The sequence below is a fragment of the Triturus cristatus genome, chromosome 7 (assembly GCF_964204655.1).
Source record: "Triturus cristatus chromosome 7, aTriCri1.1, whole genome shotgun sequence".
NCBI classification, from domain to species: Eukaryota; Metazoa; Chordata; class Amphibia; order Caudata; family Salamandridae; genus Triturus; species Triturus cristatus.
This window is the reverse complement of record NC_140590.1, coordinates 206,264,710-206,292,113: the sequence shown is the minus strand read 5'-3', so window position 1 is coordinate 206,292,113 and position 27,404 is coordinate 206,264,710. Positions and strand designations below refer to the sequence as shown.

Genomic DNA, 27,404 nt, shown 5'->3' with positions numbered 1-27,404 from the left:
GCCGTGATATATAAATAAAAATAAACATTACGAATCCTGAGTCGTACTAACCGCTCTGCATAGTCTATGTTTCATACCTTATTCCACTCCGAGGAAGTCCTCCGTGAAGCCAACCTGTGATTACGATGCCGAGTGCGCTCGTACCAAGGATCCCCACACTGCTTTAAAAGCCGGAAATCTATCCTGTTTATTCACGTTGTACGTGAAATCAGTTCTTACTCTCATGGTGTGAACAGAGAGGAAGGACTTAACGTTCCATTCTATCCATAAATTGCACAGTTACTCCAAGGAGTGTCCCGGCGCTTCATAGCAGTTTCTCCGCACATTAAACCATAGACACTGAGGGCAACCTCCGATTTCAAACAGCCATGTTTTAAAAGTCTTTCTGAAGATTAAAAGAGCAGGATTTGCTCTTAGTGACAGAGGAAGTTTATTCCAAGCCTTGGGTCCAAGATACGAAAAGGATCTGCTCCTGGTTCTGGAACGGGAGATCTTGGGACTCCGGTAGGCTGCACCCTTATCGTGTAGCACTTTATGCACTTGGACTAGTGTCTTGAACTGAATCCTCTTTCTCATGGGGAACCAATGAAGTGCTCTCAACTGCGGGGATATGTGGGTCCTAGGGTCCAGGTTGATAATCAATATTGCGGCCACATTCTACACCACCTGTAGCCTATTCAACACATATTCTGGGATATGATTTGAGTACAAACTTCTCCAAATCACATTATGGTGATTGGCCCTAGGCTTAGCAAGTCTAGTAATTATCATATTAAGGGCCACACCGTTAGTGAAGTTACTACCTTTCCCTATCTAGGGGTTATATTTGATACTTACTTGACCTGGTCCCCGCTGGTTTCTGCCAGGTGCCACATGTTTACAAGAAGCATTGCTTCTGTTTTTGATTTTCGACCAGGTTAGTGCATATAACTATCAAGGTAATGCTCAACATCTATAAAGTAAAGAGTGTTCCTATCATTGCTTATGGTAGTGGTATTTGTCATCCCAAATTGTAGTTGAACAAGTATTTAACAACGCTTTTATGTCTCCCACAAAGCACTTCCTCGTATGTTATCCACTAGGAACTTAGGTTGTGGTTTTAGCTGATACTCTGCTGATGCGGCCCCTGCTTCTTTGGTTATGATTCTGGTTATGTCCCGGTGAAAGTTTTAATAGTTTAGTGATTAAGGACTATTTGGCCCTTGACCATATCTCCAGAATAGACTGGTTATAATATGTAAAGGACTACTGTAATAAGATGGCCCGACCTGAAATTTTCGACAACCCTGACATAATTGCCACAGGTGATTTTGCATGGATTAAGATGACTTTTATGGCCTAGAAAGAAAAAAGAGAGCGATTATCTGTTTTGATAAATCTTTTGTCAGAGCTCATTTGCTGCTCCAAACAGCTTCCTCTGTCGAATCGTAGATATCCTTTAACATGTTGAATCGCCATCACTTTCTCTTAACATGTTTTTTTATTTATTTAGGAGTTTTATATAACGTTGGCCAGACCCGAAGGTATCGGAGCGCTTTTCATCATGATCACTCGTAAGATACATAGACATACTAGTATATACAATGGCTCCAGACGTATCGTAGTAATATCGGCGTAGAGCGCACAATGTCACTTGCAGGGTATGTTATCACAGTAGTATGTACACTGCCTTGTCGTCAGAGAGAGCACAGTGACTCGTGACTGGATTGGCCCAGGAGGGGGGTGTAAGAAAGTGGGTTTCTGTTGCAGTAACCCCCCTTCCCGCCCCCCCCACCCCTTTTTTGCCTAATAGCTGATGCACTTTTCCTTGTTGTGCCCTGGGCTCATGCCAATCAGGTGCCCAGGGCCTGTGTTCCTTCCCTAAAAACTGCCTAACATTCAAAACCCAAATTGGCAAACCCTAGCCACATGTCAGCCCCTGGTAAATGGTACCCTTGTGACCAGGGAAGGCCTTTAAGGGCTGCAGCACTCATTGTGCCAACCTTAGAGACCCTGTACCCTAACACACACACACTGCTCTTGCAGGCTGAGTGTCTGGATACAAGACAAAACAGAGAGTCGACATGGCACACATCCCTGTGTGCCATGCCCACAACCTACACTGCCCTGGCATACATCAGCCACCCCTCTAGCTGGGTGCCCTATGCCAGTGGTGTGGGCACAGAGACAGGAGCCCTGTGCCCCTACAGTACCCAGGTCCATTCCTGGGTCCTGTAAGTGCAGTGCTGCCAGCTAAGAGTATATGGTGCTGGGAGCTTGTCAAACACGAACTCCACAGCACCATAATGGCAGCACTGTAGACTGAGAAGTTTGGTATCAAACTGCTCAGCACATTAAATCCACACTGATGCCAGTGTGTGATTTAATGTACCAAGCACCACAGAGGGCATCTTAGAGAGGCCCCCTGAAACCTAAACCTACAATCCACGTCTGTTCTGAGGCTGCCTAGGCTGCCACACAGACATGTTGCTGGACCCCTGGGTAGGAGAGCCCCTGCTCTCCTGGGTCTGCAACAATGCACATCCTGGGCGAGGTGCTAAATCTCCTCCCCCAGGATGGGGAGGGGGAAGCTTCAAAGGCATGCCGCCTCTGTGAGCTTCCCCAGGCCACTGCAACCCCCACTCTGGCGGGAAGCTTGGCCGGAAACCCCAAATAAGGACAGGGGATGTGCGGGCCTGCCAACCCCACCCTCTGGTGGGGGAGGCGAGGTGAAGCACATCTCCGGGCTCTCGCCATCTTGAAGATGGGAAGCCCTGCCCAATCAGGACTAGGCTCCTGCCCCCCTCCCACAGGAGAGAGGCAGGATAGGGGGTGTACCCACCCCAGGACAGGGACTCATTGGCCCCTGCCCTTCACCTACCTGTAACGCCCCTAAATCTAGTATTTAGGGGCACCCTGAACCTTCCTTCCCCAGATTCAAAACTACAAAGAAGAGCAAGAAGAAAGAACACCTGCCCTGCAGCTGCTAAAAAGAGAAAGACACCAACTGCTTTGGCCCCAGCCCTACCAGCCTGTTGAACCTCAAGCCTGCTCCTGCTCCAAACCCGGCATCTCTTGTGGCCAGCAACCTCACAAACCCCGGAGGACCTGGCTACCTTTTGGCTCTAAGCCCCTGGGACTCCCATGAGTAGAGGCTCTACTCAAAACCTACCTCTAATCCCTGGCAGCAGCCCGGAACCGCGAACCCAGCACACTCTGCACCAGCCAAGCCTGGCCAGTGCCGGAGTGGACAAAGACCACGAGGACGACCCCACGGCGACTGTGACCCAGAGTCCGGCACCCAAGGACCTCCCTCGACACTCCTGAAGAAGCCTGCAGCCTCAGACCAAGGTGCCCCCCCAACCGCGATCAACAGAGGGTAAGATTTCCCAACACCAAAAGGCACCCCTGCACGCGGCGCCGCACGGCCCCCTGTGCCCAATCCCGGGGTACCTACCTATCCTCCTACTACCCATATTACCTCTTGAAGTGGTGGTGGCACCTGAAGAATCCTCGTCCCCGAGCTTGCAGTCTTTTTCCAAACCAAAGATTTCCCATTGAAATCAATTGAGCGCCCGAAGGCTCAAAAGCACCCTGCACCCAGCCGCCCGAGTGGCCCTGGCAGTGAAACCTCTACACCTACCTACTTCCCAACTTGCCCTGAGTAAGTGACCAGGAGTCCAGCTCCCACAGCCGCGTGGCTTGCCAGTCAGCAGCCCCCAACCAAGGCCCCCCTATCCCTCATAGGACAACATTGGGCCTAACTCACTCTGCACCCGGCCACCCTAGAGTCGCTGAGGGTGAACCAACTGTACCTACCTGACCCTGGGGGACCCCTGTGTCTATGCCCAGAACCTCAACTCTGCCAGTCGAGTACTTACCTTTAAACCGATAACTCTATGTTCGAGGCATATGAGCTGCAGATTATACACTGTGCATAGATCGCCATCTGGTGTTGGGCCCGGATGTTTGCAGTTTGTTTTTCCTCTTGGAAAGTCTTTGGAAGTCACGAGGTCGGTGACTCCTCCTTTGGTTCGTATTGCGCATGGGCTTCGGCTCCATCCTCAGATTGTTTTTTTTCCGCCATCGGGCTCGGATGTAATACTTCGCGCTCCGGTTCCGAACTTTTCCAGTTCAGCGATCGACGCAATATCCTCGCTCATCGAGATCCTTCAGATAATAAATAATCTTAATCACCTTCTCTTCGGCACTTCTTCGATTCCTGTCGTCGACGGCGGCCTTTGGGCCTATTCCGGCTCCGGTCTCAGCTGATGGAAAGAACTCCCTTCAAGAAGTGCCCTCGATGTGGGTCCAAATTCCCCCACACCGATCTTCATGAGGTGTGCAACCTCTGCCTCTCCCCTGAACACGAGGCCCGAGACTGTCCCACCTGCAAGTCTTTTAGATCTAAAAAGACTATTCGATATCGAAGGGCCAGACGCAACATGGCGCACTCCTCGACCTCCGCTCCAGTCGACATCTTTGGGGACGACGTCGAAGCTCCGGGACAGCAGAACATCGAAGAAGAGGACGACTACCTCGTCAGTGCTTCCGAGGCCGACGACTCAGATGCGGAGGACATTACCCCGGCGCAGAGGGTCGTGAGTACTATACCCCCTCCCACGCCGATACCCAAAAAGGCTTCGGTCACGCCTTCGCCTTCGAGCCTAGGCAAGAGCAAGGATACTGCTTCTCACACCCCACCTTCGGGTCCGGTAAAGAAGCCTGTTAAGCCTTCCTGCAGCTCGGGCTCGAGCCAGCCTACCAGCGGTACCGAAAGACACCCTTCGGCACCGAAGAAAAAATCGGCCTCCACCTCCACACCGAGCCCAGCACCAAAGCCCTCGGTGTCGAAACCTGCCCTCTCGGTGCTGACCAAACATCATAAGGCCCTCGGCACCGACACTCCCGTGCCGAAGCCTCTTTCGGCACCGAACAACAAATCTGAGGTCCCGAAGAAGCACGGCTTAGACAAGCCTAAAAAGCTGTCGGCCCCGAAAACCTCAAGCCGACTGAACAACCAGTGTCGCTAGAACTTTTCACACCGGATCCTCTGCAAAAGACACTTACCAAGGATCCAAAAACTGCACATTTGACAGTCTTCAAAAAAGAGACACTTGGACAAACCATCTCCACCTCCAAAGAGGAAGGACACTGCTACCTCCCCTTTCAGAGTGCCTTCCCCACCTCCACCTTCTCCACCCCTACCTCATCCCTCTCCAACCCTGTCTCCAGACCAAGATGATCTAGGGGACCCTTACTATGATCCAGCAGATGTGCCTCAAGACCCCACCCCTACTGGATCTCCAGACCCATGGAATGACTATAACAATCCAGACATCCCAGATGTCCCACAGGATGACCTTTACCCATCTAGGCCATCCCCACCAGAAGATTCGTTAGGCTTTCACCACCTACTACAGAGGGCGGCACATTATCATGGGGTGGAGTTACATACTGACCCAGTGGAGGAAGATTTTCTCCTAGACACCTTCGATAATGCACATAGGTCTACTGCCATGCTACCTATGTTAAAGGGAGTAATCAAACATGCACCGGAGGTTTTTAAAGACCCAGTCAGGGCCAGGGTCCTAAACCCCCGTATAGAGAAATGCAAAGCTGCCCCCACAGATCCTTCATACATTAAAGGCCCTGCACCACTGGATTCCTTAGTGGTATCTACAGCTAGGAAGCGTTCAAATTCTCAGGCGTCAGGCGAAGCACCACCACCTGACAAAGAGTTCAAGCTCCTAGACGCGTCAGGGAAGCGCACTGCATCACAAGCCGCCAATATATGGCGTATCGCCAACACGCAAGCGCTATTGGCCAGATACGACCGGGTGCATTATGATGAGTTAGAGACCATCATGCACCATCTCCCTGAAAAATACAGAAATCGGGCTAATGAATTGATCCAAGAGGGAAAAACAATAACTAATACCTCTATACGCTGTGCCCTAGATGCGGCAGATACAGCCTCCAGGGCCATAAACACCAGTGTCCTTCTCCGTCGCCACGCCTGGCTAAGAGTTTCAGGTTTTAAACCTGAGGTACAAGCCTCCATATTGAACCACCCATTCGACCAACATCATTTATTTGGCCCAAAAGTTGACGAAGCCCTCCAAGATGAAGAAAGATACGGCGAAATCCATGGGAGCCCTACAGTCACACACTCCTAGGCGCTCTTTTCGCCGCTCTTCCTTTCGGGGCACGGGCAGGGGCTACTCCTCGGATAGTGCATCCACGTCCTACAAATCCCCTCCTGAATCTACCTTCACAAAGGGTTATCAAAGAGGCGGATACAGAGGTAATAATAATAATAAAGGCAGAGGCAAGACAAATACCGCCCGCTCTGCCACACCGCCTACCCAATGACTTTCCCCCGCTCCCTCCAGACCATTCCACTCCGGTCGGGGGCAGAATACAACATTTCCTTCACGTCTGGGAGACAATCACCTCAGACAGATGGGTGACCCAAATTATTCATTCAGGGTATTGCCTAGAATTAACATCTAGCCCCCCAAACATTCCACCCAGGCAACGCCCAATGTCTCAAGAACATGCCACGTTATTAAAACAGGAGGTAATCTCCCTCCTGCAAAAACAAGCCATAGAGCAGGTCCCCATCAATCAACAAAATTTAGGGGTCTACTCCCTGTACTTTCTGATTCCAAAGAGAGACGAGACTCTACGACCTATCCTAGATCTCCGACCTCTAAATACTTACATACATTCAGACCATTTTCACATGGTAACCCTTCAAATGTTCTTCCACTCCTCTCCCAGAACGACTTTCTCACCATTCTGGACTTGAAAGACGCATACTTTCACAATCCCAATACACCATGCTCACAGTAAGTACCTCAGATTTGTAGTGGACGGGCAACACTACCAGTTCAAGGTTCTCCCGTTCGGGGTAATAGCACCAAGGGTATTCACCAAGTGCCTAGCAGTAGTGGCGGCACACCTCAGAAGACAGCACATTCACGTCTTCCCATATTTGGACGACTGGCTAATAAAAGCCACATCCTACGAACAATGTGTGCAACACACCGCCGCTACAATCCAACTACTTCATCAGCTAAGTTTCACGGTGAACCACCAAAAGTCCCACCTGGTACCATCACACACAAAACAATACCTCGGTGTCACCATAGACACCTCAAAAGCCATAGCCTATCCCAATCCTGCCAGGAATGCAAATATACAGGCTCTGCGTCAAAAATTCATATGTCAACACTCTCTCCCAGCAAGGGTGTTTATGCAACTGATAGGGATGATGGCCTCTTGCATTTTCATAGTGCCCCATGCAAGACTCCAGATGCGTCCAATCCAAGAGTGTTTAGCGCGCCAGTGGAACCAGGCCCAGGGGCAACTGACAGATCTGGTGTTGGTAGACGGTCGCACCCATCACTCTCTGCAGTGGTGGAACACCACAAACCTTTCCAGAGGTCGACCGTTCCTGGACCCGGTTCCACAAATAATCCTAACAGACGCATCGTTCTCCGGCTGGGGAGCTCATCTGTTACATCTCACAGTACAGGGCACATGGACGCCGCAACAGAAGTTACTCCACATCAACCATCTGGAGTTACTGGCAATCTTCCTAGCCCTAAAATCCTTCCAGACACAGATTTCAGGCAAGGCAGTCCTCATTCGCACAGACATGACTGCCATGTACTACATTCAAAAACAGGGGGGCACACACTCTCCACAGCTCTCTCAATAAGCACAGAGAATATGGAGATGGGCAATTCCACAGAAAATCTTTCTCCTGGCCCAACACGTCCCAGGAGTCCAAAACACCGTGGCAGATCTGCTCAGCAGACAAACGCAACAGATTCACGAATGGGAACTTCACCCACAGGTTCTTCACCCGTTCTTTCAGAAGTGGGGGCATCCACACATAGACCTATTCGCCACCCACGACAACAAAAAATGCCCAAGCTTCGCCGCCAGATATCCACACCCATTGTCCAAAGGCAATGCGATATGGATGAACTGGTCGAACAAATTTGCCTACGCTTTTCCACCTCTCCCACTAATTCCATTAGTGGTGCGAAAGCTACAACAGCATTCCCTAACACTGATCCTAGTAGCTCCAACATGGGCCAGACAACCGTGGTACACCACACTGCTGGAACTCTCGGTAGTACCACACCAAAAGCTGCACCTCTCACCATGCCTCCTAACCCAGAACCATGGAGAGATCAGGCACCCGGACCCAGCTCAGCCTTGCGATCTGGCTCCTGAGGTCCTAGAATTCGGATACCTTAACCTTCCCCCTGATTGCATGAATATTATCAGGGAAGCTAGACGCCCTACTACTAGGGCATGCTATGCTGCAAAGTGGAAAAGATTTGTTGTTTACTGCCACAACAACACAATCAACCCTCTAAATGTGTCCATACAGCACATTATATGTTACTTGCTCCATCTACAAAGGTGTAACCTAGCATATACATCCATTCAGTTACACCTCGCAGCAATTGCTGCTTACTTACAAAACAGGCAGCACCTATCACTTTTCAGGGTGTCTGCCATCAAGGCCTTTATGGAAGGCCTCAAAAGAGTAATTCCACCCAGAGTGCCACCCTCACCTGTCTGGAACTTGAATATAGTTCTCACAAGGCTAATGGGACCCCTTTTCGAACCATTACATAAATCTGAGCTGCAATTTCTCACATGGAAAACAGCATTTCTAGTGGCCATCACTTCCCTTAGAAGGGTTAGTGAAATACAAGCACTTACTATACAGGAACCTTTTCTCCAAATGCATCAGAACAAGGTTGTACTCTGCACCAACCCAAAATTTCTACCCAAAGTCATTTCTCCATTCCATCTAAACCAGTCGGTAGAATTACCAGTCTTTTTCTCACAACCTCAAACCGTTGCGGAAAGGGCTTTACACACACTGGATGTTAAAAGAGCCTTACTTTACTACATCCAAAGAACACAACCTTTCAGAAAAACCAAACAGCTATTTGTCTCTTTCTCTCCACCACATAAAGGCAACCATATTTCTAAATCAGGGATAGCTAGGTGGATTGTAAAATGCATACAGATTTGCTACCACAAAGCAAAACGAACGCTATCTGTTCCCCCTAAAGCCCACTCTACAAGGAAGATAGGGGCTTCTATGGCTTTTCTAGGAAACATACCACTAGATGACATCTGCAAAGCAGCGACATGGTCAACACCGCACACTTTCACAAAACATTACGGTGTAGATGTGCAAACCAAGCAACAAGCTAGTGTGGGCCAGGCTGTACTAAAAACACTGTTCCAAACAACTGCAACGGATGCCGGTGGTCGCTGCTAGGGTTGGGTACTGCTATATAGTCTATGCACAGTGTATAATCTGCAGCTCATATGCCTCGAACGGAATATGCTACTTACCAGTATGCATCTGTTCTTGGCATGTAGAGCTGCAGATCTATACACGCCCACCCGCCTCCCCGGCTACCTGTATCCGTTCCAGTCTATCTCATTTAGATACAACACACATGGGTTTCTTTACTGTTATTACTAAGCTCCATCTTTCCCTGCTGGCGAAACAATCTGAGGATGGAGCCGAAGCCCATGCGCAATACGAACCAAAGGAGGAGTCACCGACCTCGTGACTTCCAAAGACTTTCCAAGAGGAAAAACAAACTGCAAACATCCGGGCCCAACACCAGATGGCGATCTATGCACAGTGTATAGATCTGCAGCTCTACATGTCAAGAACAGATGCATACTGGTAAGTAGCATATTCCTTTCGTCATAGGGTAACATAGACTGGCTTTTTCCTGAAATTTCTTCCAAGTGTGGACTTTTCAAATCTTAATATATTCACCAAAAATCAGCCGAGTAGCGAAAACTAAATAACTCACATGCTCTTAGGTGAGCTCCCAGTGCTGGATCTTGGTGCCCAGCACTAACTCTGAAAAATACTTACAACTGTACTTACCAGTAACCCAATTTTCTCCCATAGGAAATCATTGACTGTTTTTCTGTGAAATTTCGTCTAAGTGTCAATTTCTGCAATCTTTAAATATTCTTTAAAAATCGTATAATATCTGAAAACGTAATTACTTACCTGTTTTGGATAAAGATCCCAGTACTGAGTCTAGGTACCCAGTACTGGATTACAAAAGTAACGAGAATATACTATACCTGTAACTTGCATTTTCTGCCATAGGGAATCATTGACTTTTTTCTATGAAATATTTTCTGTCAACTTTTAAAATAGCTAAATATTGTTTAAAAATCATCACAGTAATTAAGTCGACTTTCATCACTTGATTCCAAGTACTGACCCAGGACTGAATCTAGGATCCAGTCCTGGAATTCCAAAAGTAATCCTAAAAGTAATCTGTGGCAAATAACATGAACCTTCCATTGAACTCAATGCATTATTGTGTTTAAAATAGTGTTGCCTATTCCAACCACTTGTAACTGTTTACAAAAGTCAATTGCGTATTGCAAAAGTATTTATAGAAAGCATCTCATTCTGAGAAAGTATATTTTAATTCCAATTGTTGGTTCTAAAATAAAACAAGCATATATTTTTTATATATAAACCATTGGCCTAGAGTTCAGTTATTGAGTGTGTGAGACCATTTGCTGACTGAGTGTGTACAACAAATGCTTTACACTGTCCTATGATACTGCCTTACTGCTCGACCAAGCTACCACTTTAGAGAGTAAGATTATATCTAACTTTAGCCTCTGTCAAACCCTTGGGGGTTGTGGACTCTGTACACCCTGTACCTATTAAGGAACAGTATATCTCACAGGGGGGTGTGGGGGAAGGGAGGGGGTATAGGGGAAAGTGAGGTAGAGTTGTCTTGTGAGCAGTTGTGGGCCTGCTTCAATGGATTGGTTAGCTATCCATACGGGGGAGATCGGTCGGGGAAGAGTTCTTTGAGTTGCCTTTTGAATTGTATGTAGGAGGTGTTGGTCCTGATGTGGAGTGGTATGGAGTTCCAAATTTTGGGAGCACTTCCTGTGAAGGATCGGGATGTTTTGTTTTGTTTGCGAGTTCTTGGAGGGATAAGGAGTAGGGTGTTGGTACTCCTTAGGCTTCTTGTCTCGTTTCAGATTAAATGTATTGCATCACCTGTTGGCAATTCCTCATGGTAGCCCTTATGAATGTGTTCTCTTACCATGCACTTGTGATTGTTTCTACACAGGACATCTTGCGCTTTGCTGTGGTTAGCCCAATTTATAGAAATCTTTTATTTTTCCTTTATTTGCTGGCAAGCAGTTTTTTTACGATCAACCTGCTTTGTTTTATTGTACGTTATTACCTGATGTGTATATATAGATATATGGTTTCATCAGGCTTGTTAGGTCTCGCCTACGCAGCGCTCATGAACTGCATAGGAGGGCCTTTAGCCATCGCCCTGCTCATTTTCATGCTTGTGGCGGCATCCACCTTGCGGAAGCGAGCAGGGGTGCGCCACAAGCACGAGTTCAGTGCTTGAAAATGAGCAGACTGCTCTCCCAAGCGCGCGCCTCTCTCCTCGCCCACACGTCTCGCCCACTCACTCGCTCTGCCCCCTCAGTCTTCTTTTTGCTCGTGCTTCTTGTTTCTTTTTCGTTTGCTGTATCGCCTTAGACTTTGCGTACACAGCTCGCCCATCCCCAGCCTTATCTTGTTTTCTTTTTACCCGGGCCCTCCTGCTGGCCTGCCACCTACATTTTCCTTCAGTGTTTTGTGCATTTGTAGATGATTGCTATGAACAAAACGTCAGTAGTGAAATGCTGTATTGGTGCCCTTTAGGTGCTCCTGAAATCACGTACACCAACCTGCCTGCATAATGTTACTGTGACGTGCATGAGTATGTGAGGACAGACGGCTGTTGCATGTCATGACACACGGAAGAGGCTACACGACACTTAGTTTAAAGACAACCGAACAGGCTGGTTTCTAATCTCACCACTGTAATGCATGACGCCATCTTTGCAGTCACATAGCTGCGAACTGCGGCTCGTCCACCACCACCCACTCCCCCCATCCTCCCCCCACCCAGTCATTAGTAAAGGACTCGGAGCTATGTGACACAAAACAGGTCTTTATATTGCCCGTGAGAGCAGCCCTGGAAAAATATTCGGATTCGGTGACATTAAGGAATATTCAGGTTCTGATATTCGCAGTTTTTTCTTTTTTCAGTTTATAAAATTCATATCTAATCAGACATGTTGGGTTTTAACACTGCTTCAACATTACAGACACATTCTTTGATATTAGTGGCCTCTTGCAGAAACTTCGGTCCCATGAGCTCATGGCCTTTTTTTAAGTGGCTTTGAAATCATCGCCTTATAGGAAACGCGGTCTATGTTAAGATACCCTATCAGTGGCTTCATCAAGTACAGCAACCCAGCTTCCAGACACCACAAGTTTGGCAGATAAATCACCGTAAAACTTCATATGAAAATCGACTTGATAATAATTTAAGAACTGGTTTCAAGAAATAACCACCATTGGCATAGCCGATAGGTCTCGCCTTTGGGACCTGCTGCATAACTAAATACTTATAAGGTCCCAAAGGCGAGACCTATTGGCTATGCCAATGCTTGTTTTTTATCTGGTGCTGTACGATTACGAAATGATTTATCTCCTGTATAATGTATTGAATGATTTTTATTGCTATTGTCTTTTATGGTTTTATTTTTTTAAATAAAAAAAAAGGATTGAGGCTTTTATGTGTGGGAACTGGCTTTGCTGTTGACTGTGCTCACAGTTTCCAAAATGTACAACTTTAAGCCAACTCTGAAAGCCATACCAATTCTTTTGCTGAATGTCTTCACAGCAATTAAGACCTCGACCTTTGCTTAGATGTATTGGCCTTGCGTGTTTTGATTGTGCCACCGTTCTATTTTCCCGTTCCTAGTTGCCTTAACGTCATTTACAATTTAAGTGATTTTTTTTTATTATATGCCTAGCTGTCCTGTTAATTACTATGTATGTTTTATGCCTATTGCTGCCACTATAGTCTAACGTATCGAGCAGGGTAGGCCATAGTGAACAATGAACTAGTTCGTGCACTTCAATCTCGGTATGCAACTAGAGTCCCTAAACATGATTTTTTGTCTTGTTGGCTTGTGCCACACAGACCTTCGTAACGTGGCACCTGTACAAATATTTCTTCTTTCTCCCATGGTTAATGATTTTTGAAACGCAACCCTTAACGCCCAAGCTCCACACTGACAATGTTGTCTGACAATAAAGGTATGCAGCCTATGTATCTAGCAACATTAGGTAATTTATGCATATCCTTTCTTCATGGTGCAAGCTGAATGACAGTCTTAATTTCTGCACTGCGGGACACCACTAGGCTTTCAGTTGAAACCTGAGGAGGAAGACGACCGTTAAATTTCAAACTCGCGTGTCACGGCAGTGAACAAATGGGAGAAGGACACACAATTGGCAACCAGGCAAGAAAACGAAACCCATGGGCGCTCAGCAAACAGTATAAGGCTGTAGTCTTATTGCAGTAATGTTGGTGCTCCCAAGAGAGGAGGGGTCAACTGCCAATTCCACCCCGATAGTCCCTTCAAAGAAGAGTGGAGAATCATCAAAAATCCTCCCCGAGCACGTGCAAATTAATAGATAGTCAAAACCAGTATCAGAATCTTGATTGTTCTTAGTCCACTTTTAATTCTTTGACATCTGTTCAGGGACACAATTTACTCCATGTCTGGTTTTCATTAATACAGTTCCATTCTTCAAATATTCAACTTGAGAGTGTAGATAAGTAAAGCAATTTCCTACAGCCAACATGTGTTTCATCGTGTGTTATCTCACACCTCTACTTCTACAGGGCTGAGTCCAACAAGATAATAATCAATTCAAGAGTTTTCCTCTATGGCATCCAGTAACGTTTGTGTGAACAACAGACAATGGTAGTCTGAAACCCCTCAGAGTATACTTACAGTGCGAATAATTATTTGGACCAATTTTGATGTGTGGACCGAACCTGTAAGTTTATTACGGAGGGGTTTCAGAATACCATTGTCTGTTCAAACAGATGTTACTGGATGCCATAGAGAAACTCTGGAATTGAATATTATCTTGTTGGCCTCACCCCTTAAGAAGTCGAGGTGTGAGATAACCTCACAGATGAGCACACTGAGGTTGCAGGCGGTGACTGGGAATCCAGTCTGGGCAAACCCAAGCTGGGAATCAACTCTGAAGGGTCTCGGGACCTCACTGGCAATGTGGGCCCACTTCGACTCAGGCTGGGGGAACAGGTGCAGTGGTACTTTCCGGCGTTGGGTTTTTGTAGATTCGGAGTCCTTGCAGTTCTTCCTGGGTGCATGCTGGGTGCAGGGGAGCAGTTCTGCTTGCTACTCCACGGGAGATCCTGGTTACTTCTTGAGGTGCTGGCAGTTCTCCCACGCTTTTGGAGGTAGAGCAGCTGCAGGATGAGTCGGATTTGGGAAGATTGGCAGGCAGGCCTGTAGGGTTGGCGTCCAGTCAGTTGCTGCGCCTCAGTTCTTGTTTATCACAGTTCTTTAGTGTCGTCCTCCTTCTCAGGTCTTTAGAATCTCCTAATTTTGCCATGACCAAGATGGCAGAATTTTCCTAAAGGGTGGCTCATCAAGCAGCTCACCTTAGGATTGTGACTGGCCTGGTAGAACACCTCGCCTCCCTGCATATCTAATTTACTCCAGTATTGGAACTTTCATAGATTCCCATAGCTTGTATCATTCCCCCGTCGTCGAAATGGGAGTCTCGGTATTCCAAATGACATAGCAGTAGGTACAAAAGAGAAAGGAAAAAAGGCCTAGGCCTCATTCCCTTTTGTAGCATATCTACCTCTTTTTGTAAAAGAGACCAAAACAAAGCAACAACCAATCAGATTAGCCTCACCCCACAGAACCTTCCTGAGAGAAGCTCAGAGCCTCAGATTTTCTACCGCACGTTGTGCTTAGGGAGTATCCTTTGAGCTCTGCTCACTTCAACTTTGTTGACTGCTTTTTTCAAAATATTTATCTTCCAACTTGTTGCTGTTTTCCTTCCGGAATGTCTGACAAGGAGAAGAAAGCCCTTTTCAAGCATTGTTCCACCTGTGGCAAAAAACGGCTTTATGTGGAAGACAGGTATCAGGATTGTATTTATTGCCTGTACCTGGAACCTAAGGCTGCGGAATGCAAGATCTGCCGCACCTTTTCTACAAAGACCCTTCAGGACTGTGAGGGTTGCCTTCTCACGTGGCTCCAGAAGATTAAGTCACGGAAGGGTGCTACATCCAGTGACAGTGAGGATTTTTCATCTGGCACCTCCTCTCGCAGGTCAGTGAAAAGGGGTAGGGGTTTCCCTTCGCCATCCTCTGACCGCCCTGCTAAGGCCTGAAAAAAGACCCCCCGTGAGTCTGAGAGACGGAGTCCGAGTAAATCTCCTCACCATGGTGCAAAAGAGAGGGAAGGACTTTCTACTGCCCCAGCAGTGGTGGTATCCACTGTGGCGTTCAAGAAGCCCTCTTCTCTATCTTCAGAGAGGTCAGCAAAGGACTCTAGGTCGACGACGCAGTTGAAGACTCCGTCGACAAAGGCTTCTAAACCTCAACTTAAAGTCCAGCCGTCTACGGGCTTGTCGATGGTGCCTTCTGTTCCAGCATTGACGTCCGCGACGACTGGAGTGTCGATACCAGCGTCTACGAGGGTGTCGACGACGGTGTTGATGACGGTGGTGGCGACGACGGTGTCGTCCACGAGAGCTCTGACGACGGCGGGAGTGTCGACGGTCTCGTCGACTGTGTAGACGTCACCCTCCTTCTTGATGTCATATCCGGTGTTGTACGTCTCAAGGAAATCGTAATCCTCTCCGTCGACGAGGTAGTCGTCGGAATAGTCGGCGTCGATAATGAAACCATCGTCGAAGTCGTCGTCGTCGGTAGCTGCACCGTCGACGACTGGATCGTCGACGGTGCAGCTACCGACGACGACGACTTCGACGATGGTTTCATTATCGACGCCGACTATTCCGACGACTACCTCGTCGACGGAGAGGATTACGATTTCCTTGAGACGTACAACACCGGATATGACATCAAGAAGGAGGGTGACCCCCTTGCCTCCTGCATTGTTGTTAGAAGAAGAAGACTCTGATGGGGATGATCAGGATTCTTGTGGTTATGCCCATAGTCCTTCCCCCAACTGCTGGTGAATTGTCAGGACACTAATTCAGAGGGCGACTACATGCCTGGGTACTCCTATCCACCATCCTATGGGCGTCAGGACAGCGCAGGCCAGGGTATGGTTGCGGTTCCTTCATCACTCCTGGCAGATCTCCAGGGCATGTTACATGATTATCGGAAGAGGTTTTCTCACGCTCCTCCTCCTCAGTCTTCGGCTTTGTCTGCAGTGCATACTGTGCCTACTCCATCGGCTCCTACTGAATTTTCTCCAGGGCAACCGCCTCAGGCGGTTTCTCAACTGCAAGTTTCCAGCCCGGGGTTGCCTCCAGTGATCCCGGTTGTTCCGGATGATTCCTCTGATGAGGATCAAGTTGTTGGCAACACGTCTAATCAGTGTGTTGAGTGGGAGGACTGTCATTCCAGATCCGGCTTCACCTACTCCTGATCCGGTGGATTCTCCCCCGGCAGATATTGGGGGTTTCCACAAGCTGATGGAAAGAGCCTCCAGTAGATTCCAGCTTCCTATGCCATCGGCCCCAGCGGAATGCTTCCTGTATGATTTTAAGGAGCCCTACGGGAAGGTGGTTCGATCAATTCCTATTGTTGGCCATCTTTGGGACGAGGGTTTGAAGGCTATGAGGAACCCGGCTACGGTGATTCCGGTTTTGCCGCGCCTCGAAAAGAAGTACAAGGCGCCTGAGGACAGTCCAACGTCCTTGATTGGACAGCCGAAGCCGGATTCGGTAATATCCCAGGCGGCGCAACGCAAGTCACGTAACTCTTCGGCACCACTCACCACCCCTCCGGATAAAGAAGGCAGGCGCCTTGATAATGCGGGGAAACATTTCTCCTCTATGGCCAGTCTTTTGGCAAGGGCAGCTAATGCATTGGCGATCCTTGGCAGGTGCGATCGCCAAATGTGGTGCGACCTTTCGCCTTACTTGGACCAACTTCCATCGGAGGCCAAGAAAATTCTTCAGGAGGGGGAGGCTACGTCTGCGGAAGTGATTGACTGCGCCATGGACATTGCCACTACATCTTTCCCTGCACTGGCAGGTGCGGCTGTTCTTCGTCGGCAGGGCTGGCTCCGGGTGACTTGGTTCCGACCGGAGGTTCAGAACAAGATCTTGGACCTCCCGTTTGATGGGGAGGCATTGTTTGGGAAACATGTCGATGTTGCCCTCAAGGACATTAAAAAAGATACGGAGACGGCGAGGTCTCTTGGCACTCTTCAGTATCGTAAAGTGCCTTTCCATGGGTCAGAGGGAAGAGTACCACGTCCTACAGAGGCTCGTACCAACAACAAAGGTACTCTTCTTATGGTTCGACACCCCAGTCGTGTTTCCCGCAGTACCAACAACGACAAGGCCAGTCCTCGTCTTTCTCTCGCTCAACCACTAGAGAGAAACAGGCTCGCCAGGGACGTGACTCCTCCAAGAGACAATAGCGGCGTTCTGGCTCTGCCTACTGTACCCTCCTCCCCGTTGACACCTGTGGGAGGCAGGGTGTCCCATTACCTCCACAACTGGACCCGGATAACATCGGACCGTTGGGTCCTCAACATCATTCGAGGTTCTTCATATGCCACCTTCCAAGCCCCCTGTCGCCATGCCTTCAAAACATCTGCGTCTCTTAAGGCTCGAAGTACATCAGATGCTCCTCAAGGGAGCAGTGGAACCGGTTCCCCTGTCTCAGAGGGGGGACGGTTTCTACTCCAGGTTTTTCCTGGTCCAGAAGACGCCGGAGAAATGGCGACCAATTTTAGATCTCAGGGAGCTCAACACCTATCTCATCTGTCAATCCTTTCGGATGGTGTCTCTCCAGGATATCTTGCGTCTCCTCAACCTGGGAGATTTCATGGCCACTCTCGATCTCGAGGATGCGTATTTTCACATCCCTATTCATCCAGCCCACAGGAGGTTTCTACGCTTCACAGTAGCCAAGAGCTACTTCCAATTCAGGGTGTTACCCTTTGGACTTCGTTCTGCCCCGAGAATCTTTACCAAGGCGCTGGCACCGGTAGCAGCTTTCCTCCGGAAGCCGCATTATCAAATCTTCCCCTACCTGGACGATTGGTTGCTGTAGGCTCTGTCCAGGCTCCTAGCGGAGGAAACAGTCGGGGCGTGTACAGCTCTGTTCAACAATCTGGGTCTGACTCTCAACAGAGAAGTCGTAGCTCTGTCCGTCCAAGAGGGCACGGTTCCTAGGTGCTATCTTGGACACGTCTCAACAAGGCTTCCCCAACCGTCGAAAGGCAAGAAAAGCTGAAATCCTTGGCACGTCTGTTGAGAAGAAGAAAGTGTCTTTCAGTACGCCGTTACAAATCCCTGCTAGGCGTGATCTCTTCATGCATCCCTCTTCATGCATCCCTCTGATACCCCATTGCAGATTACGGATGCGATCTCTTCAAGAGCAACTAGACATGCAGTGGCAACAAGTTCACGGCTCTTTCGACGACAAGGTGGTGATTACGGCGGCGATGAGGGACGCCGCCTTGTGGTGGACACAGGAGGAGAATTTGTCCTGCGGTCTATCCTTCGTAAGCAATCCCGCTCCTCATGTTGTCACAACAGATGCCTCGCTGGACGGCTGGGGTGCGGTGCTTCAGGACTTGCAGGTCAGCGGGCATTGGTTACCCAAGCACAGTCTCCTTCATATCAACCTCCTGGAACTCCGAGCGATCCGCCTGGCTCTTCAAGCATTTCTGCCGTGGTTGCAGGGTTCCGCGGTTCTCGTCCGCACGGACAATACCACGGCCATGCATTACATCAACAAAAAAGGGGGCACCAGGTCTCTTCCGTTGTCACAGGAGGCCCAGAGGATTTGGGAATGGGCGATCCTCCACGGAATATCTCACAGCGGAACACCTTCCAGGGGTCCTCAACGAAAAGGCGGACAGACTCAGCAGGCTTTCATCCATCAGCCACGAGTGGGAACTAAACCAGATGGTCTTGGAGTACATTTTTCGCCAGTGGGGAAAACCTTTGATAGATCTTTTTGCCACCCCGGAGAGTAGGGTCTGCTTTCTATGTTCACCCCCACTTTTTGCTTTTGCTTTACTGGTTTTCGACTTAGATGTGGCTGTGGGCCTGCTAATCAGACCCACAGCCCTGCTGTTCTCTCTAAATTGATACTATGTACTTTAGATGCATAACCCATTTGGATAGGATCACCTTATTGGCCCCTGTACAGTGTACCCTAGGTACCCAGGGCATAGGTGTACCCGAGGCCTACCAGGGGCTGCAGCATGTATTATGCCACCCCTGGCCTGGCCTTCCATTATGACACAACTGTCTGATCACTCAGCTGGGGCAAGGTCGTGTAATCACTCCTTGCTTAGGTGTAGTATTCCTATACCTATCTTACATATAGACATGTGTACCTATCAGCCACTCCTATGGCAGGCCTTAACAATCCTGGAGGCAGAGTGCTTGGTGACATGTGAGATGGTGCTCAAGCATGAGCTGAGCCTGTCTGCAGCTTTCGGAACCATGTCCTTATAGCTGTTCTATGACATAGCCTACCATACACTCTTAAAGTGCCTTATAATCTTAAACGGTTATGGTAACTATGGTTTGGCTTTATCAAAACATGTCGTGTAAGGTGTCTAACACTTTGGAATAATACCCTCATCCCATTTCTGGGGATGAGGATATTATCCCTCCCGTCTAGAGGGAGAAGACATGTTGAAACCTACTTACCCGGTTAAAGTTAACTAGAGCCCCAGCATCACAAAATGGATGCTGCTGCCACGACACAAGTCTGACCTCCTGCTGCTGGGAGTGATCCCGGCAAGGGAGGCTTGGACAATAGGTTTCCTGCCTTGGGAGGTGCGAGCACCACCCCAGACAGGCCTTAGTGTATTGGGGCAGGGAGGGATGAATGAAACGAGACACTGCCTGGGGCACACAAGGTGTCCCGTGCATAGTCTAGTTCAAACCGGTGCTGGGGCACACCAGCCCCAGTCCTGGCGCGAAACTGGACAAAGGGAAGGCGGTGTAACCACCCCCCTCCCAGGTCCCACTCATAAGGCGTGACCTAGCAGGTAACCCAGCCCCCCAGATTTGTATAAGAGTGGTAGCTGGGAGATTAGATTATCCTGAACCTGCAACTTGAACAGAAACTCTGGACCTTCGACATTCGACGAAAGAAGAAGACTGAAGAATCTCCCTTGTGGCCAAGGAGTGGCCACAAGGGAGACTCTCTTTGCTTTGCTGAAGTTCTACGAGGGACCGACTGCAGAGCCCGACCAGAGCCTTGACTTCCAGACTTTTCCGACCCTGATCCACATCCACAGCCGAGCTGAGATCCGTGGAGGCGACGAGAGACGTGAGACCGGCTACCTGGGAAAAGTGGCGAGTATCTTCCAGCGCAGCTTCTGAGGCACCCTCGAAGTTGTGCACCGGGGATTGAGAAACCCCAAGCACCATCTGCACCGAAGATCAGCCCCCCACACTCCACGAGTCCTGCGTGGGGCCCTTCTGCATTTTCCTGCTTGCCGCGTCTGTCCGGTTGCTTGCCCGTTGGCTAGCGGCCTCTTTGACGACACACCTTGAAATCTTCACTGCTGGTTTGGCTCCTTCAGACTGGCTCCCGCTTCTTTGCAAAAGAGAAGCACCCCAGACCTTCCTGGTCTGCACCAGAAGCAAGTCCTCCGTTCTTCGTGGGTTCCGCTTGCCAAGGCTTGGTGAGTCCTAGTTCGACCACGCCGCCGCCGACAGCAAGAGCCTTCGTGGGACAGCTCGCCTCCTGGTCCTGGTCGTCCTCGACGCCTCCTGGTACCTGTGGCTGCAGCGACAAGCTTCACCCTTCACCTGCAATCTTCGCGACATCGCCTGGTTCCTTCCTGGTTCCACGTGGTCACTGGCTAGTGACCTTGACTCTGTCCCTTCTGCTTGCAGGTACCCTTCCTTCTTGATCCCGGCCTTGGGATCCACCGGACACTCTGCCCTGACTGCCTGTCAGCAACTTTCCTTCAGGCATCCATAGAAGTCCACGACGAAACCCGACGCAAGTTCACACCTATGCACCCGCAGCCCGTGGGCTAGGTAACTTGGGTACTTCGGTGCTCACAAGGGTATTGACTATCCTAGGGTCTAGTTTCCGAGTCTCGACTCTATAGCTGCTTCAGAAGTGTTTTTAAACTGCTTATTTCAGAACTGTACTATTTCTATCGACTATACGCATTACGCGTGAGTGTTTCCACTCTGCACCTGAATCCCGTGGGCCTCCCACTTCCTAACTGTTGGTAGTGTAGTGTAGCCCCAGCGATGGCCTAGGCCTATCCTATTTCCGTGACAGTGGACCTTATACCACTTCTTTAGTATATGGTTTGCGTGGCCCCTAGGGCCTAACTGTATTACTTACCTGTGTGACTTAATGTATGCTTAAATAAGACTGTGTTGTACTTACCTCGAATCTCATAAAGAGTGCGGAGGGTTTGACTAGAATAAATACACTTTATTTTATATATATCTGTTGTGGTGTCCTTTCATTTGGTATTCAAGGGATTATATATGGTATCACAGCTGGCTTCACATGCCATTCAGAGTTTAGCCTAAGACTGCTCTTGTCCATGCTACCACTAGGATAGCTGGTCTATAAGGTTGACTTTACAATCAATCACCATAAGGGTTGTTTGGACTGATATAAAGTGTACACTAGAATTAGTGACCTCATACATCAGGCCAACTTCTCACACCCGGAAAACCGGAAATGCCAGTCTTACGCAAGCAAAGTTCACCATCGCGGATCACTGGGGAATGTGCTTTCGATAGCTTGGTCAAGCGCATTTGTGTACGCTTTCCCCCCATTCCGTTAATACCGAGGATACTCAAGAAGATCAAGGCGGAACCATGCAAAATGATCTTTATAGCCCCGGCATGGCCGAGGCAGTTTTGGTTCACGGAGCTTCACCTTCTTTCTCTGGTCCCTCCTCGTCCTCTACGTACTATTCCGGATCTTCTCACAATGTCCCAGGGCCAGATCTGGCATCCGGATCCTCGTTCCTTGCACCTCTCAGCATGGCTCCTGAGCAGCGAGAGTTCCTAGATCTTCCTCTCTCGAACAAATTAAGGGATGTTCTCTCTCAGGCTAGAGCCCCTTCCACTAACCAGACTTACTGTCTCAAATGGAAACGCTTTTGCATCTGGTGCCATCAGCAAGGTGTGGATCCCTTTTTGTCTCAGCCTCATCAAGTTCTTACTTATTTCCTGTCCTTGGCTAAGGCAGGTTTGGCTCATTCCTCAATAACGGTGCACTTGGCTGCAGTTTCTCGCTTCAGACGCACTGCCTCTGGACCGTCTCTTTGGTCCTCTAGAATTGTCAAGCAATTTCTCAAGGGACTGTTTCGAGTTTATCCTTCCGTGAGGCCTCCACCTCCCACATGGCATTTGAACTTGGTTCTCACCCAGCTGATGAAGCCTCCTTTTGAACCGGTTCATCGAGCGGATCTGAAGTTCCTCTCATGGAAATTGGCACTCCTTCTTGCTCTCACGTCAGCATGGCGTATTGGGGAATTGCAAGCTCTTACAATTCAGACACCTTTCCTCCAATTCAAAAGGAATACTGTCATTCTGCGGACTAATCCAAAGTTCATACCAAAGGTGCCTTCGGACTTTCATTTAAATGAGCCAGTGATTCTCAAGGCTTTCTTTCCTCAACCGTCTACACCGGCGGAAAGGGCACTTCATTCGCTGGATGTGCAGCGGTGCTTGAAATTTTATATGGACCGTACTAAAGCCTTTAGAAAATCTTCGCAATTGTTCGTTGCATTCAGTGCTCCCCGCAAAGGGTTACCCCTGTCCAAGCAGGGTATTGCTAGATGGATCTCCAGTGCTATACAGTTCTGTCATTCTGCAGCGGACAAGCCTCTAGGGGCAGAATTAGAGCACACTCAACGAGGTCCATGGCTTCTTCTACGGCTCTTTGCGGGGGTCCAGATTAAAGACCTCTGCAGAGCTGAGACTTGGAGCAGCGTGCACACCTTTGCAAGACATTACTGTCTGGAGACCTTGGCACAGGAAGACACGGCTGTGGGCCAGGCAGTCCTGAGGAACCTCTTCCATTGAGTGGTGAGCTTTCCTTCCTTCCCTCCTTCCTTTGTATGGTTCTTGCACATTTTGCTATGTACTTTTCTTATGTGATTGCATGGTACTTGTATGTTTACAAAAAAATTTAAAATAAATTTAAAAAAAAGAGCAAAGTACGGTGATAGTTTTAGACAATGAGATGTCTCAGGGAGGCAAAATGTGTTTCTTACTGCTAGCTACTCTGATACAAGCTATGGGAATCTATGAAAGTTCCAATACTGGAGTAAGAAACAAGTTACTTACCTGTAACTTTGGTTCTCCAGTATTGGTAACTTTCATAGATTCCCATGCGCCCACCCTCCTCCCCTGGGAAAGCTCAGCCCTCAGCAGGTTTGGTTGTATGTTACACAACGGCTACGAAAATCTGAGGCTCTGAGCTTCTCTCTTGAAGGTTCTGTGGGGTGAGGCTAATCTGATTGGTTGTTGCTTTGTTTTGGTCTCTTTTACAAAAAGAGATAGATATGCTACAAAAGGGAATGAGGCCTCGGCCTTTTTTCTTTCTCTTTTGTACCTACTGCTATGTTATTTGGAATACCGAGACTCCCATTCCGACGACGGGGAATCATACAAGCTATGGGAATCTATGAAAGTTACCAATACTGGAGAACCAAAGTTACAGGTAAGTAACTTGTTTCTTCCCTCCTGTCCTGGTGCCAAATGGGCCCAGGGCTGGAGGTTGGCATTTCCCCTGTCTGGGGAAGCCATAATCACATATCAAAGGCGGCAGAGCCCTTGAAGCCTTCTGCCTTGATGTGCTGATTACTGAGCCATCCTGCTTGGAGTAGGTGACACCACCTCTGGCTAGAACAGGCATTGTTTCTGCCCGCCAAGAGCATAGGTTCTCACCTGTAGGGTGTCGGAAACCCATCTGTGGTGGCAGGCTGGTCTACACCAGTCAGCCAGCACACTAGAGGTGGTAGGATTTTCAGGAGGCTCCTCTAAGGTGGCCTCTCGGTACATGCATCAGTAAGTCCACCTTTGAAATTAGTGTGGGTGTATTAATACAAGATGTTCGATACCAAACACCATAGATTTCAGTGATAGCTGGTAAACACTTTTTTTTTTTACCAGTGTCCAGCACATGTCCTTAAAATAGTTTTCTTGTTCACTTGTGACAGGTATGAATTTGCATAGACATGTCATGTATATCTGCTTATGCTGCTATGTCCACACATGTAGTATAGTGCATCCTGCCTTAGTGCTGTAAGGCCTGCTAGGGATGGTGGGGGGGGCTTACTGCATATAATTGTCTGTAGGCATTGGTCACAGGAGGTGTGACCTGTAGTGTTTTATCTGCGCCAAGACACGCAGCCTGGAATGCCAGTCTGCTTGGGTTAGGGTGGCACAGTACATGCTGTGGCCCTTAGGGACCCTCTTTAGCACCCATGCCCTCCCTGGGTACTTGTGATACCATTTGCTTAGGACTTACAGTGGTCCTAAAGGTATGGTCAATTGGGGAACTATTGTTCAATTGTACAGTTTTAGGGACAGAGATCTGGCACTTGGGACCTGATTAGCAGTAACCCAAGGCACTTTGTCAAAATTCCATCAAATACCAGGCAAAAAGTGGGGGTGAGGGGTGACCATGTGAAAAAAGGGCACTTTTCTACAGTCAACCCCACAGAAGGTATGATCGACCAGGATGAGCAGAAGCAGCACACCATGCAGCTGAGGGCACATTTCTTGCTCCTGTGAACTTGTACATTATGCCCGAGTGGTTTATGCTGCTGCAAGTCTTGAAATTTGGGACGAACTGGACTGCACTGCTGAATCTGAACTGTGCCGCCATCAAAAAATAACCTGCATTGAACTCTCAATTCACTCCCTGACTCACCCAAAGTCCAGAGGCACTCCTATGACCAGCTGTTGACCATCAGCTACACCAGACCCTGCCTGCAAAAACAGGCACAGGGTGGAGGCTTCAACTGCTGCCTCGGAGTATGGAACCAAAGCACACGGAGCCAGAAGGTTTCCGCCCATGACTGCTCTTTCAAAGAGCATGCATTTCTGAGATATGAACATTTGGACTAGACTGTTTTGAATGAGAGCACAAACTCTAAAAGAGCAGGGTAGCACTGCATCTGTGCCTGGAACCTGCCACTTCATATCTAATCCCAATTTTAGGAGACCGAGACGAGCAGGGAGGGTAAAGGGCTGAACCCTGATGCCGGAGTACAGTGGTGCAGCAGCAGGTTTCAACCTGCATTTTCTAGTGCATACCATTTCGTTTTTTGAGTTGTAATACAATACTCTCTGCCACTGAGAATCAAGTTCTGAAGGAGTTGTACCTCTCCCAGTTTGCAGAGCCATAGTAGAATGGGCCTCAGAATATCAGAGGCAAATGATCCCAACGTCCATGGCTGAGGTCCGCGAGCCCCTGTTTGCCCTGCAGCCCACTGAATGCGGTCTAGCAAGTTTGCAAAATAGTTTTTCTGCCACAGTGATGCAGAAACTTGCTCTAAAACTGTAGTGAATGCCAGTAAGCAGCTTTATCAAGAAAAGTTGTGAAATTCAGGCTTTGTTATCAAGGAACAGCTATGAAATTGTAGAGGGATGATGCTGTTCTGAAGGTGAACCCATGGTTTATCCCTAAAGTGCCCTTGGAATTCCATTTTAAACAACACATTCTGATTCCCCCACTTTTTCTCCAACCAGCAGTCGGCAGGGTTGGTGTGGTCTAATTTACATGCATCCCCACCTCCTTCCTTTTTCACAAGGTGCTTCATGACTGTTTGTGTTCTTAATTTCTGAATTATAGAAGCCTTGAAGACTAAGTGGAGCGCAGAGGCCTTTCCACCTTATTGGCTCCATCCTGGGCCATATAGTAAGATAGATCAGTTACATAAAGTGAAATGTTATACGTTTTTTTTAGTTCTGCTTTCCCGAATGATTGTGGTGAATAATCGAACTGTGATGTTATAAAAATTGTCATTCTGCAGAACTGCAGTTGCAGCTAACTTTTCTTTCCGTTTGGTTCAAGCACATGTCCATGCAGCTCATTCATTCTTCTTAGCCACTTAACATGATTAGCACGTGTATTACTCTTTGCTGCTGCAAAGGTGACACTCTTGGATTAGGAGATGTCCTTAAATATATGTCTAGCATGATCGTCAACCAAAGTGTGGCAGCGGTGTGATTGGAGCCATGAAACTGAGCTGTCTTTCTGTATCCCTAGGGCGGTATGCTGGCAGTCCGGGAGAACCGGTACATCGTCCTGTCCAAGGATTTTGAGAAGGCCTACAAAACAGTCATAAAGAAGGACGAACAGGAGCATGAGTTCTACAAATAAAGACTGCTCTGTTTCAACTGCTCCCCCTTTCTTTCTCTTACCCGGGAACCTTGCCAAGCTGAGGCTTTCATTGTACCCTCCCACCTCTCTAGATTGAAGTGTGAATAAAATGTTCATGTAATTTTAGTTGTTTGGACCGATAAAGAAGAGTTTAATAAAAATTAAGTGGACCATTCTGTTAATAATGTTTTAGGTCGAGCATTCGAGACCTATTGTTATTTCTTAGGTCGGGTTAAAGACTTCCCCCAGCTTTTGATTTGTTTGTTTAAGTGTCCCTCAAAAATCCTTGCTTGCCAGTGGTCAGTCCTGCCTCTTTGTCCCTCCTTTCTCTCTTCTGTTCCTCCCTGGCAGCATGGTATAAGTACTGTCTCATTACGCAATGGTTTTACATCTGTTCTCTGGGGGACTATTTATTTTCTTGGTTTCCTGCTCTGTTACTGTTTGCCTGTGTTCAGCTTTGGTGGCATAGCTGTTTAGATTTAACTGTATAATTTCTCCCTCCCACCTCCACTTAATGCTACAGTTGAGTCAGTGCTGCCTCCCACGCAGCGCCTCCCACTTCATTGGTTTTATTTTTTTTAACTTTTCTGCAATTTTCCATGTCGATAGGCAATTGGGCTTTTGTTTTGTAGGATATGGCTTTGTTTGGGCTTCTTTTGAAGGGGGATTGGGTTTGTTTTGTTTTCCTTGACTCAATTTAGTAAGGCACAAAACACTAGCCATATACTTTAACAAATAACAAAAAAACGTATATTTGGGCATTGTTCGTCCTTTTTTAAAACGATGCAGCAGCCTTAGTGCTCGGTGTGAAGATGGTGCAGTCCTGCTCTGCCTTTAATTGTGGGAACAGGTACAACGAGGAGACGCCCATCTTTTATCACAAGTAAGAAAATATTCTTGCTCTTGCGCTTTTAG

General features: G+C 48.2%; 1 protein-coding gene across 1 annotated transcript in view; it reads left to right on the top strand.

Annotated features, from left to right (window-relative positions):
• PSMC4 (proteasome 26S subunit, ATPase 4) overlaps window positions 1-26,650 on the top strand; it is a 94,852-nt gene extending 68,202 nt beyond the window's left edge. Inside the window, exon 11 of the mRNA XM_085616044.1 lies at window positions 26,376-26,650. Within this exon, the coding sequence (XP_085472170.1) occupies window positions 26,376-26,489 (114 nt within the window). The 3' untranslated portion in view covers window positions 26,490-26,650. The remainder of the gene's footprint in view (window positions 1-26,375) is intronic.
• The last annotated feature ends 754 nt before the right edge of the window (window positions 26,651-27,404 follow it).